The 14,566-nt window shown below is 41.9% G+C and overlaps 1 protein-coding gene across 1 annotated transcript in view; it reads left to right on the top strand.

Annotated features, from left to right (window-relative positions):
• The window catches only part of AFG3L2 (AFG3 like matrix AAA peptidase subunit 2), a 36,058-nt gene extending 21,492 nt beyond the window's left edge, over positions 1-14,566 (top strand). The window contains exons 12-16 of the mRNA XM_040479438.1: positions 1,690-1,800; positions 4,671-4,786; positions 8,137-8,337; positions 10,281-10,475; positions 13,743-14,566. Of these exons, the coding sequence (XP_040335372.1) occupies positions 1,690-1,800; positions 4,671-4,786; positions 8,137-8,337; positions 10,281-10,475; positions 13,743-13,985 (866 nt within the window). The 3' untranslated portion in view covers positions 13,986-14,566. The remainder of the gene's footprint in view (positions 1-1,689; positions 1,801-4,670; positions 4,787-8,136; positions 8,338-10,280; positions 10,476-13,742) is intronic.

The raw sequence follows: 14,566 nt of genomic DNA, 5'->3' as shown, positions 1-14,566 counted from the left end.
ACCTAGGAGTAGAGTGGCTGAATCACTTTTTGAGGAACTATCAATCTGTTTTCCAGGGTGGCTTCACCATTTTACATTCTCACCAGCAATGTAAGAGGGTTCCAGTTTTTCCACATTCTTGCCAACACTGGTCGTTGTCTGTCTATTTGATTGCAGCCACCTTAGTGGCATCTCGTGGTTTTGATTTGTGTCTCTAATGACCAGTGATGTTGAGTATCTTTGCATGTGTTTATTCCAAGAGTTTTAAAATGTAAATGTGAGCCTTTCTCACTTCTTCCAAACTCAAATTTCTTTTCTTCCAAACTCCTTTCTCCTATCTTTCTTTCAAACTCAAAATGAAATAAAAATGAACATTTGGAAAGTCTTAGAGGATTATATGTAAGTATATGGTTAGAAGAAGTTATTCATCTTAAATGTCCCAGGGTTCTAACTTTTTGTTTTGTATCTTTGGACTTTGGAATTTATAATGTTTTAATGTTTGTTTATTGAGCTTATTTGTTTATAGCTTATTTGACTTACCATATACTTTATCTGAAAAGTTAATTTGAAGAGACCTGGGGCACCAAGAGACTTGGGGCTCAGTCAGTTGAGCATCTGACTTTGGCTCAGGTCATGATCTTACAGTTTGTGAGTTTGAGCTCCGCATTGGGCTTGCTGCTGTCATTGTAGAGCCCGCTTTGGATCTTCTGTCCACCCCCTTCCTCTGCCCCTTCCCCACTTGCGCTCACTCTCTCTCAAAAATAAATCGTTAAAAAATTAAAAAATTTAAAGAGACTTATTGGGGCACCTGGGTGGCTCAGTTTGTTAAGCACCCGATTTCAGCTCAGGTTATGATCTCACGGGGGTTTGTAAGTTCGAGGCCCACGTTAGGCTTTCTGCTGTCAGTGCGGAGCCCACTTTGAATCCTCTGTCTGCCCCTCCTCTGTTTTCTCTCTCTCTCAAAAATAAAGAAACCTTAACAAAAAATAATAAAGAGACCTATGGATGTAGAAAGCATTTGACAAGCTTCACATATTTAACTTTTGGTATTTAACTGCACCATTATTTTTAGTGCTTATGTTTTTCATTGTATTTCAGCATATTGCCTAACATCTGTATTAGTCACTCTCCCAACAGAGTTGATAGAACTAAGTTAGTTAATGGGCATTTAAAAAAAAATTTTTTTTTAATGCTTATTTATTTTTGAGACAGACAGAGACAGAGCATGAACGGGGGAGGGTCAGAGAGAGGGGGAGACACAGAATCCGAAGCAGGCTCCAGGCTCTGAGCTGTCAGCACAGAGCCCAGTGCGGGGCTCGAACCCACGGACCGTGAGATCATGACCTGAGCCGAAGTCAGACGCCCAACCGACTGAGCCACCCAGGTGCCCCAATTAATGGGCATTTTTAAAGACTATCTTAGTTTGTAGTTACATGAGCCATATTGCCTATAAAGGTAAATGGCTGCTTATAATTATCTATTTACTATTACTGATACTTGCATCTCAGTTCAAAGGGCCAGGATTGTACCAGGCTATTACTGACTGCTAGAACAGCTTAGGGTCATCATGAGTCAAACTGAATTATATTACATTAAGCCCTTATTTAGTCTACTGCTGGTTGAGAAACTGACTGGATATGATCATCCGTAATGTGTGACCAATCAGTTCAAGTATATTTGGTGGTAAGCTGTTCTGTATTCATTTTGTAGGGGCTGATGTTGCTAATGTCTGTAATGAAGCGGCTCTGATTGCTGCAAGACACCTTTCGGATTCCATAAATCAGAAACACTTTGAACAAGCAATTGAGCGGGTGATTGGTGGTAAGTAAACTGAATATAACTCAAGTCAAAAGGCCAATAAAATCAGTTTGAGACTATAGGTTTCTCTGTTTTGGCAAGATCTAGAAGCAAAGAAAAGTCTATCCACCCCACCCTGGGGCTCACCATGCACCTGCTGTGTCTCTCGGTACTGTGAACTTCCCCTTCCCCCACCCACCCCATGGTCTGGTGGAGATGGGTGCTGTTGGTTTGGGTGAGTTTGAGACAGCAGCCCAAACTACTCCTCACTTGTATTGGCAGCAAGCAGCAAGGTGTCTTCCCCTGAATTATACCGATGTAGTGTTTTGAGAATGTTTTGAAAAACAACCTTCCTTTTTCCAAATATTTTATTGCATAAATGTGCCCTGTGCTAGGTATAGGTGATGGATAAACAGCTGTAGCAGCTGTTTAACCAGGAAATGCTCACCCCACAAGCACAGTAGGGGATGTACACGTTTTCCATGCCTTCTAGGGAGCTTATAGTTTAATATGCATAAAAAGATAATTCCAGAGGGGCAAAGAGGGGAAGGGCACTATGGTCAGGCACAGCTCTATAGAAGAGGGGGGATTTAAACAGGTTTCAGTAGCGGGTGGGGGGGTAGGTATGGCATCAGAGTGGCAGGAACAGAAGGTAGTTTAGAGGTAGGGTTACAGCCCGTGTTTTGGTGAGGGAAAGCAAACCAGTCAGACTCCAGTTCTTTGGGAGGTAAGGCAAAGCTGAAAATATTTAAATCTAGATTTTAGAAAGCCTTAAATGTTGAGTTCAGGGGCTTTTGAAACTGTTGTCCTGTGGCTAGTATTAAACTAATGGATTTTTCCTGAGCTATTGAGTAGGCTTTAAGAAAAAGAATCTGACATTGAAGAAGAGAGCGGCATCTGAAGGCAGAGAACATCGTAGTCATCAATGTGGGGTAGTGTACTTTAGCACAGGTAGTCCCGGCGATAATAGGCAAAAAAAAAAAAAAAGGACAGCCTTACAGGCCATAGGAAAAATGGGGTGCTTCGAGAGGCAGCTGGTTTGGCAGAAGATGGAATGTGCAGAATTTGAGACAAGCCGGGCGGGCTGTCCATGTGGAACTCTGCAGCACCACGGTGCCAGAAGCTGTGGTTCCCGTGGTGTGGAGGTGGGTGAGAGGGCTTGGGGGGTAGGGGACGCACAGTAAACACTGCCTGTATTTGGTAGCGGAGGCGAGGAAAGTGAGCCAGCGAGGTCAGCAGAGCTTGTATGCCACAGGCCCAGGAGGTGCATCAGCGAATAAGGCAAGGAATAGATGCCATTAGAGGAGATCCAGGAGGTTGGAAGAGATGGGAGACAAGGGCAAAGACACATTTACAAAGGACTTAAAGGCAGGGTCCAGTGATGTGGGACATTGAGGAGCATGACCTCGGATTTGGCAACAAGACTCTTCTTGGTGTCTCGTGACGTGACAGTTTCAACTGAGTGGATAATACGAAGCCAGATTAATGGAGATTCCCGTGAGGATCTAGAGGCTAGTATAGCAGTGTGTTTAACCTGGGTTAGATGCTAACTAACTAACTAACCAACCATTGAATGAATGGACTACTTATTCTAGAAATTTGTTAATTGAAAAGAAAAAAAAAATCTAAGTTGATAGAGTTGTGAGTGGAATTAAAACATTTCACTGTAGAGGCAGGTGAAAGCTGCGTGTCTGTGCCTTTTAGGTGGGGGAACAGTCAGTGCTCAGTGTGGAAGAGGTCAGGGCGGCAAGTCTAGGAGGGGCCCTTGCTCTGAGGTGGACGGACACTTGCCTGTTCACAGCTCAGCCACTGTAAACTGGCCACGAGCAATTGTTCTGCAGTAAGCATACTGGGAAAATGAAAAATTCCAGGGGTAAACTTGGTGAGGTGTGGGATTCATATTTTCTTATACAAGCAAGAACTGCTTATCTCTGGAAGACAGCGGGCTTACCTTCTGTAAATCTCCACCTTTCCAGCTCTGTGGTATGTACTTGTCTTGGGTTGTGTTATTGGGAACAAAGCACTCTCTCTTTTTTTTAATCCTTTGGACTCCTTAATATGTTATCATTTGGGAAATTCTCTCAGATGCGTTACCTTGAACACAACCAAACTACTTTCGTCATGGTGTAATGATTTGTATGAGTACAAGCTATGTGGTTAGTGTCTATAGTACAGAGGTGCAAATGAATTTAGCATCCACCTTGATCCAGGCCAGAGAGGAATTGTACTTGGATTAGGGGTCCCCGGCTGTGTAGTCAACACGTGGGCCCAGCACAAGGGGTCTCCTGGGTCTGTTTTCTCAGGTCTGCCCTGCTGCTCGTTCTTGGAATCCCTGGGGTCAGTTGATTAGTGTGTTGGCTGCTGCAGCATTGGTCTTACTGACTTGCTGAGTAGGTGTTTCCAGATCTTCATCCGGCTCCCTTTTTCCTCTCCCGTTTGCCTTCCGTCAGGAGCAGACAGCAGGCAGTCTCATCTTTGTTTACCCTGCACTTCATAATTCCAAGTACCTGGACTAAGCAGGGGTCATTCCATGAATGGGCATGGAATTTGTTTTCTGTGCTTTCTATGAATTTTATGTTTTTTGACCTAAATGCTGAATTTTGTCTTGCATTTCTATTTCCCAAAACAAAATAGATGACTCAAAAGCGTGGGAGAGTTCAGAAAAAAGTAGTCCTGGGGGTAGTGAATGCATTTTGCAAGAGTTGGGTGTATTTTGAAGTTGGTCCTTTGCTCTTAGTCTGACCATGGTTGGGAATTTCTGGATTGTCGCAGACAGCTTAGTCTCTAAATCACATTAGAGACTGTGTAGATTGAAGTGTGTAGATCGAAAAACCATCTTTTTATGACAGTGCCACAGAGTCAGTGTTTTTGGTTTTTTGTTATTATTTTGTCAGGCTTAGAGAAAAAAACCCAGGTTCTGCAGCCCGAGGAGAAGAAGACCGTGGCATACCATGAGGCAGGTCACGCGGTTGCCGGGTGGTATCTGGAACACGCAGACCCACTCTTAAAGGTAAAACAGTTCGTGTCAGACAGATTGTGTGAGCAATTACTTGAGGAAAAAGTCGCACTCCCACAAAGATAAATACATAAAGAAATTTGGCCAAGATGTCTGGTAATGACAGTGGGATGAAGAGGTTAGCAAACCTTCCTGCAAATAAGTTATAAAGTTTGGAAAGAAGACTGCTATTTAAGGGGACTGAAAAGTGTCCAAAGCAGATCAAAGCTGGAGGAGAGTTTACTTTTGAAAAGCAGTAGCTATAGTGGGTTAGAATTGGGAGTTAGTGACTTTCTTGCCTGAGGAATTTTCCGTGGCCACAGTGATGGAAAAGGCTGGCTTTACCGTATTGATGCGGCAGAGGAGAGAGCTCAGGATTTGAAGACTATTGGAAATTTAACAGGAAAATCCTGAAAGCAAGAAAGTTACAGAGGAATGAGACCCAGGTCTGAGTTGAAACTGCCCAACTCCCTGGCTGACCACTAAACAATGCCTGCACAGGGAGACCCCAGAGAGCCTGGCAAAAAAGAAAGAAACCAAAGAGAAATCTCCTGAAAGATGGGTGTACCAAGTGAGATTGTTAAATTTTTGCTTTTTCAACCGAGTGCGGCCCCCAAACCGGTACAGCATGAACCACAGGAAGCAGCAGTCTGACTTGCGATGTCAGGGGACTACTGGAAATGGAGGGGGATCCCCTGAAGCAAGGTGACCACAGAGGAGATAAAGTGTGCATAAAACATCCTAGATCGGGGCCCCTGACTGGCTCAGTCCGTAGAGCATACCACTCTTGATCTTGGAGTCATGAGTTCAAGTCCCATGTTGGGGGTAGAGTTTACTTAAAAAAATGACAACAACTGGGACACCTGGGTGGCTCAGTCGGTTAAGCGTCCGACTTGGGCTCAGGTCATGATTTCATGGTTCATGAGTTCGAGCCCTGCATCAGGCTCAGTGCTGACAGCTTAGAGCCTGGAGCCTACTTCAGATTCTGTGTCTCCCTCTCTCTCTGCTCCTCCCTCACTCACACTTTGTCTCTTTCTCTCAAAAAATAAACAACAATAATAAACCATACTAGATAATCTGCAGAGAAGCCATTAGAAGCTAAAAGTGAAGTTAATAAGGTTATAGAATTCAGGATCAGTATACAAAGATCAATTGTATTTCTGTATTTTAGCAGTGAACAATTGGAAAATGAAATTTTAAAAATTCAATTTAATTTACAACAACATCCAGAAACATGAAATATTTAAGGATACATCTACTGAAGTATTTGTAGGATCTGTACATTGAATTAAATAAGACCTAAATAAAAACAGAAATACACTGTGTTCATGAAATACCATGATCACCGTTCTCCCCAAACTTATGTATAGTTTCAGCTCACATCTCTGCTGTAAATATAGCAGACTTTTTTTTAATAGAAATTGATAAGCAGATCTAAAATTTATATGGAAATGTATATCAACTAGAATAAACCAAAACAAGTTTGAAGGGGTTACACTCCCAATTTTAAGACTTTGAATAAAGCTACAGTAATGAAGACTAATATTGCGGAAGGGACTAAACAGTTCACTGGGATGGAATAGATCCATCCCACATAAATAATTGATTTGTTGATTAAATAATCACACATAACTAATTAAATAATTGATTTTCAACAGAAGTGCCAAAGTAATTTAAGGTGAGGAGGATTGTCACACTGGTTCTAGCAACTCAGTGTTCATGTGGGGGAAAAAGCTAATGTTGACCCTTACATCATATGTAAAAAGTTAATTTGAAATAGATTGTAAAAACTAAAACAATAAACTTTTAGAGGAAAACATAGGTCAAAAATCTTTGTAACCTTAGGCAGAACTGTCTTAGTATACAAAAAGCATGAACCACAGAAGGAAAGTTATGTGGGATATCATCAAAATTGAGAATATTTTGTCTTTGAAAGGCACTGTTAAGAAAATGAAAGACAAGTCATATACTTACAGTACATATATGACAAAGGACTTGTATTTAGAATATGTAAAAAACTCTTAAAATTCTGTAAGAAAATGAGCAACCCAGTGAAATGATGGGGAAAAGATCTGAGCCTATACTTCACAAGAGAAGGTATACATATAGACATTAAGCACATGCAGATACTCCATTAGTCATCAGGAAAGTGCAAATTAAACCACAATGAAACACCACCATGTAACTATCAGAATGGTTAAAGTTACAAAGTCAGTCCTGAGTGTTGGTTGGTTAAGATGTCAGTCTAGCTGGAGTCCTCATCCACTGCTGATGGGAATGTGAAGTGATATATCCCTTTTGAAAAACAATTTGGCAGTTTCCTATAAGGGTAAACAAATTCTTCCATACAACCAAATGATCTCACTCCTGTATATAATCACCCAAGAGAAATAAAAACATGTCCACACAAAGACTTTTATTGCTTTATTCATAATAGCAATAAACTGGAGACAACCCTGATGTCCCTCAAGAATGAAATGGATGTTTGGTATGTTTGTACAATGGAATGCTACCCAGCAGTAAAAATGAATGAACTATTAATACACACAGCAGTGTGGGCAAATCTCAGAAACAATAAAAGAAACCAGACACAGTAAAGTACATACTGTATGATTCCATTTGTATACAGTTCCAGAAATGGTGACTGATCCATAGGGACTGGAAGCATATCTCCGGCTGCCTGGGGCTGGAGGGGAAGTGTGGGGTAAGACTGACCAGAAGGAATACAAAGGAACTTTGCAGGATGGAGAAAGGATTTGTATCTTTGTTGTGGTAGGAAGTTCGGTTTGTCAAAACTCATTGGACTGTACACTTAAAATGGGTACATTTTACTGAATATAAACTATCCCCAATAAAGTTGATTTTTTTTAATTTTAAGGAGTTTACGCAGCGGCAGAAAACACTTAGAGGAGAAAATGAAGCCTGCTGAGCATCTAGGTCTGCCTTCCCCTTTGTCCGGTAAAGGAGGTTGTGGCTGGGGCTCACTCAAGTTGAATGGTGCCTAGGCCATATTTGAGCTGTCAGAAGGAGTCATCACTCACCAGTTGTCCTTTTGTCAAGACTGAATAATTTCAGTTGAGTCTTATAGAAAGACAAGAAATACTGTCTAGAACTCTAAGGTGAAGTTATCCTAAGAAAATATCCTCCCTGAGCGGTCACTCCTGCCAGCTCTCCTCCTGCCAGCTCTCCTCCTGCCAAGGCTGACGGAAATTCCCAGCTGTCATGCTTATTTTTCATCAGTGACCTTATCTACGTATAGATAAACATTGTGGTCAACATTTGGTGGTAGAATCCTCAACATTTTTGGTTTTGTTTTTTTGTGTTTTTCTGAGTTGTCAGCATTTTGTATATTTTCTACTTGCCAGGTCTCCATCATCCCACGGGGCAAAGGACTAGGTTATGCTCAGTATTTACCCAAAGAGCAATACTTATACACCAAAGAGCAGCTCTTGGACAGGATGTGCATGACTCTGGGTGGCCGAGTGTCAGAGGAAATCTTCTTTGGAAGAATTACAACTGGTGCTCAAGATGATTTGCGAAAAGTAACTCAGAGTGCATATGCTCAAGTAAGTGTATGAAATGGAGTGTTTCTTTTTTGCTTTCTCACATTTGCAGGAGAAATGGATGTTTGTGGTTGGCTCTGAAACAATACTGTTGTGTTTGGCTGAGGCTTTTCAGGCAGGAATTAATTCTTAAATCCATTTTAAAGCAATCAAAACTTTTTCATAAGAAACTCTTTTTTTGTTTTTGTTTTTTTTGGTTTTTGGTAGCACAGTATTTAAAGTTTACAGATTTCTCCCACTATCTGAAAGTAGAGCATTCCTATGAAACCTTTTGGAAGCTGAAATGGCTCAAAGCAAAGAAGCACTTACTATTAATTTATATGGAGCATTTTCTGAATGTTCCCACACCCAAAAAATAACCGCTGGGAGGCTATTAGAGCTCAGGACATGTCTTGCTAAGGGAGCCTGGCTGTGCCACTCCCTGTTTGTAGCACACCTAAGGTGTAACAGCTTGCTGCAAAACAAATGCTGAATGCTCTTTTCACTTCTTTTCATAAAAGTGAAAGAAAGTCCTCTTCCAATTTCTTTGGGTTGGTGAAAGCAGGTACTGCCGTAGGGTCTTTTGTGAAAGCAAGTGGCACAACGCGAACTTTGGAAAGGCAGGAGATATCTATGGTACTAAGAGTCTGCGAAGTACGTATGCATAGTTTAAAGTTCCATTTATAAGCCTGTGTGATCCCGTGGCACAACACTGCCTGTACCCTGGGCTGTTCCTAAGAGCGTCCCTTCGTAGTCCCCTCCCTTCCTGTGGGACCATCCACTCTCCTGGCTTGTTATCATCCTACCCAAATTTTCTTTATCCCTGTGTGTACCTCCCCAAAGTTTTGCTGTCTTGGAACTTGATATAAATGACTTTCTTTGGGAACTCCTGTTACCCGTATGTCAGCCCTTCTTCTGGTCTGTCACTTTCTCAGGTCTTTTTTAATGACGGTTTTGTTTTTGTTGTTTTGTTTTTTTAATAGTTGTCCTCTTTACCTTCTGTTTCTCAGGACATTATTGTGGTTGTTTGCTCTTGCGTTCTTTGTGCCTTAATGTTCATTTTTAAAATAGTGTTTTCTTTCATATGTAACTTTTTTCTGTGTTTTAGCACCTCATCTAAGTGTTTTTGATTCTGATTTATGTTACTCTTTCATGTTTTATGTTATTTTCCTTATTTCTTTCATGCTTTCTTAAGTGGCAGGTTACAGTTTTCATCTTTTTATGGGTGTCTTCCCGTCCTCCTGTCGTTATGTATGGAGATGTTATTCTGCTCCTTTTTTCTTGTGACAACTTCTTAGACATTTTTCTGTTGCCCATTTTATATGAAATTTGCTTTCTTGACCTCTTAAGAGGGAGAAGCTAGCTTTTCTAGTTTTCTAGCTTTAGAATTCCCTTTTCTATTGTTTCATGAAGGTTTTAAGAACATGGCATCTTGCTCTCTGAGTTCTCTTGGCTCTGTTCCTGCTCCCTACTTTCATCTTGGCTTTCTCTTTTCTAGTGCATTTGGATTTTACTTCCAGAAACTTCTTAACATGGGGCTTTTTAGTTTTGGGGGGTCCAGACTGGACCCCAGGGCTTCAGGGAACAGGAAAAAGTAAACTCCCTTCCAGGATCACTTGTTCTCAGGTTGGCACACTTCCCTTTACAGGAAGAGCCTGGAGGGCTTGGGTTTTATCCTCTTGGGTCTGTCAGAGGCTGGCTTCTCTTGCAGTATCTTGCAGGTCTCGTAGATGTTGTCTTTGGGCTTCTTGTCTTGTGTCTTCTAGTTGAAGACATCACTACCACTGTCTACACAGAACACCCTTGTCCACTCAGCCAATCCAGGGATGCCCTGTAGATTTTGCCAGGTTAAAGAGTAGTGAAGTGAAATGTGCGGAGTTAACGCCATTGTAAAGACTTACTGCCATTTTATAAATCAGCCTGTCCACAAACTGGACGCCCACCACTAATCACGTATTCTTTTTCAGATTGTTCAGTTTGGCATGAACGAAAAGGTCGGCCAAATCTCCTTTGACCTCCCACGTCAGGGTGATATGGTTTTAGAGAAACCTTATAGTGAAGCTACCGCAAGACTGATAGATGATGAGGTGCGAATACTTATTAACGATGCTTATAAAAGAACAGTGGCTCTTCTCACGGAAAAGAAAGCTGATGTGGAGAAGGTAGGTGCTAATTGTATGAATAATTCACTACATGATTTTGAAGGAAAAAAAGATTAAAGTGATGGCTTGACTATTTGGGTTTGTTTATAGACATTAGCGTTTCCTGGAACTGGCTAACTCTTGGTTCCTTTCTTTATTCTGACTTTGCTTCTGCTCTGTCTCTGTGAGGAGGTGGGAATGCAGTAGTGAGCAAAAGTAGAACACAGTCCCAGCCCCTGTGGCTTTTAGGAACATGAGTGCAGGATTAATCACGACTGTTCATAACCACAAAATACACAACTGAATCAGCCCTCCTCCCTACCGTGTGTTTTACCCGTACTCCTCAGAAAGGAACTCAGCAGACAGATGGGAATTTACCACTGATTTTCACCCCTGGAATAAACAGGTAGTGACGAAAGGGCAAACAAAAGCTAGCCCAACTAGATAAGTAGGAGTCTGCACATGCAGATTACCTTTGGCTTAATTATGAGCTTTGTGAATAAACGTGCTTTGTATTTTCTGTTGTACGTCATATGATAGCACCTACCAAAGGGAGGGATTCTTCCCAAATTCAGTGGATTTCTCGCATCCAGTAAACCCTTAATTATTCAGAATCCATGCAACCAAAGTTAAAATTTTTCGTTCTTTGAACTTTCCACACTCCTGAAGCACAAATGAGAAAGCCTTTTATGAGGGGTTGACACAGGTAAAGAATATTCCAGCATTGCTATTCCATCAGTAGGTCTTCACAGAGAGTCCTCCTGTGAACCTGCCCCATGCTAGCCAATCCAGAAGCACCTGTGATGTCTTTTTACAAAAGTGCTCAGTGCAGGTGGAGAGAGCTGGCACCCTGGGACACTGGAAGGCATAGCCGGGAGCTCTGAGAAAGGAAGATCAGAGTGGACAGCAAAGGCTTCTTGTAGAAGATAGAACAAGATTTTACCTAGAAGTCAAGCTACAGTGAACCAGGAGAGGAGGGGAGCAGAGAGAAGGACACGGCCGCATGGAGGCCTGGTGAGCAGGAAGTGTGTGTGGAGCAGGGCAGGATTGAGCAGATATTTGGGGGGAGGGGGCTGCAGTTGCCCAGGTTCTCATAAACTAGCTAGAAAGTTTAGAAACAGTTTTAGAAATAAGAGTGACCTTCAAAATGATCTCATCCAGCCCCTTTGTTTTATACTAGGGAGTCCTTAAAGAGTCTTAAGTGAAAGTGATGAAGGTCATCATTTGAAGGAGAGTATGGCAGCAGTGTGCCAGTCCAGGGTGGTGGGAGAGACCAGCTCAGAGGCTGCTGTGGGTCTCTTCTATATTCCTGGCATGGTACTGGGAGTAGCAGCAGAAGTAAGGCACAGACAGATCTGAAAAACTGAGATTTATTGGTCAAATGTACAGAATGAACAAGAAGAAAGCCCTTGAGATGACTCCTAGTGGCAAACACAGAGGACAGGGTCAGTCTTGACACCCAAGAGACGTGGGCAATGGGCATTTGCAGATGAGACCTGGATAGGAGGTCCAGGCTGGAGATGGGATCTCTTGGTGGTGCCCCCAATAGGCAGTTGTGGGAAAGAAGGACCTGAGCTGTGAAAGACAGTGGAGGAGCTCACTGAAGACCTCTGGCTGCAGGACACTGTGTACAGGGATTCGAGGGGAGGATCCCAACACGCACACCGTAGATCCAGGGAGTTTCAGTGGGTCCAGTTATCCTTTTGCGTGTATAATGCACGTACTGACAGTGGTAACAAAGACTTGTTTGGGAAGGGGAAATTTGTTCAACAGAGTGAGGATCTCGAAACACTGCAGAGTTCTGAAGTACCTTCCAGCCCGTTTGAGAAAATTAGATCTGCTAAGAGTGATGTTTGAGCCAGCCGGGAGAAAGGGAGCCATCAAGAGGAGAGGTGGTTGGAGTCTTTGCTGCTCCGACTAGTGCCCTCCACATTCTGGGCCTCACTGTACTCCTTTGATAGGATAATCCGTGGGCGCTGAGCTTTAGGAGAATAAGAGTAACCAGCTAGCATTCACTCATCGTCTCATGTGCACCAGGTACTGGCTAAGGTGCATGAACTTCTCTCTGAAATCCTCATTGTCATCCCATTTTACAGAAGAAACTAGTACATGGAGATGTTAAGTAACATTATTTCAACTTAAGTAGGTTACCCACAACTGTGTAAATAGGCAAATTGAGAAATAATGGTGATCTAAGAAGAAAACTTCGTTATGTTTTTAAGAGTTTTTATCTCTTAGAAACAAAAATATATACAGACAAAACGACAGCTGGGATTTTCTTCAGAATAATTTGGGGAGTAGATGAAACAAAAATGGCCCTAAATTGATTAACCGTTGATAGCGGCTCCATGGGGATACGTTATCCATTTACAACTTTTGTGCATATTTGCAGTATTCCATAATAAAGTTTTTGAAAATTGAAAAAACACAAAAATTGTTTTATCTTTTAACACATAGTATCTTTTAAACACATAGCATTTAGTGTAAGGTACGGAGAAGTTAAATTTCTAAATAGGGAGTTACCTCAGGAACTAAATATCTTCTATAGGTCAGTTTATATTTTAACCCGTTTCACTGTCTTTGTAATGGTCAGATGCTCTAATAGAACCACTCTGCCCTGCTCCCCTGATACCATCCTCGCTCCCCCGCATACACATAGCTGCTCAGGTGGCTCTTTCTTGGTGGCCTGTTACAAGGGGTACTGTCAGGTTTGTAGTTCGAGCATACAAATGACTAGAACTTCAAGGTACATGTTTTTATATAAACCTTCCTGGCTTCCTTTTGTATCTCTACTCTTGTCTTTATTTTTTCTGACTAACTTTTAAAATTTCCTGCTTACCTATTTCTGCCCTTTCCTCCAACTCGCCCTCCTAGACACTAGTGTATCCTTCCAGAACTTCTTTACGTATACATATAAGCACAGAAAAAGATAAATATCTTTCTCCTTTTAAAAGCAATGTAGCATACCATACAAAGGTGTGCATCTACCTTTTCTCCCTGAATATGTCTTCCCATGATGTATGTAGAACAGAGAGATTCTTCCTTATAGGTACATAATTGTTCATTGTGTGAATGTATCACAATGTATTTAGCTGCTCCCTTACTGGTGAGCAATTGTTTTTCCAATATTTTGTATATTTTACTCTAAAATCATGGGACCTTATGTATCGTTTTTTCAGTGGTCTTAAATCCTATTTTGGAATGGGGCTAAGCTATAAATAAAAATGATTAGCTTTGAAAAGACTTATACTGAGTAATTGTGTTTAACGGGAATTGTTTGTATTTCAGGTTGCTCTTCTATTATTAGAAAAAGAAGTATTAGATAAGAATGACATGGTTGAACTTTTGGGCCCCAGACCGTTTGCAGAAAAATCTACCTATGAAGAATTTGTGGAAGGCACTGGAAGCTTGGATGAGGACACTTCGCTTCCAGAGGGCCTTAAAGACTGGAACAAAGAACGGGAAAAGGAGAAAGAGGAGCCCCGGGATGAGAAAATCGCCAACCAGATCCGAGGAGGGAGGCCATTTTAGCTTGTTGTCTTATGGTCGATTCTGGCTTTCTCAGAGAAATAAGGACACTGCTAGGCTGATCAGAACCATCTGCTGACCTGGTTGAAATGGTGGGAAGAGGAGTCCTTAGTCCTCAGCCTCTGAAGTCATAGCCAGGGTGGCAGGGTGACTTTCTGAAGGCCCAGAATGTGTCCGCGAGCCTGTCAGGCCCTCAACAGTGGCTGGGAGCGTGGAGACGGCACCCTGGCGCTGCTCCCTCCCCCCTTGGGTGGTGCCAGCTGCTGTGTTGGGGATCCACCATCGTGGAGTCTTGCCAGTGTGGGAGAGGGTGTATTTTTCTCTTGCCGTCACCCACTCTTCATTCCTGTTTCCCTTCAGTTTCCCTCTGTGGATGAGCTGTGAAATTACATTGGAGTCCTGATAAGAATATTTTAATTTGACTTAATACTTTAAAGATTGAATGCAGATCTCACGTTGCTGTTTTAATGGAATGGTTTTCTACAGAGAGCTGTAACATATCTACAAATATGAATGTATTATGTAAATATGGCTTCTTTACATCAAAAATAAAGCATACTGTACTTTTTTTCTTCGGAACTCAA

Source organism: Herpailurus yagouaroundi, unplaced genomic scaffold (genome assembly GCF_014898765.1).
Source record: "Herpailurus yagouaroundi ecotype Mexico unplaced genomic scaffold, PumYag 142, whole genome shotgun sequence".
Classification (NCBI taxonomy): Eukaryota; Metazoa; Chordata; class Mammalia; order Carnivora; family Felidae; genus Herpailurus; species Herpailurus yagouaroundi.
This window is presented reverse-complemented; position numbering and strand designations above follow the sequence as displayed.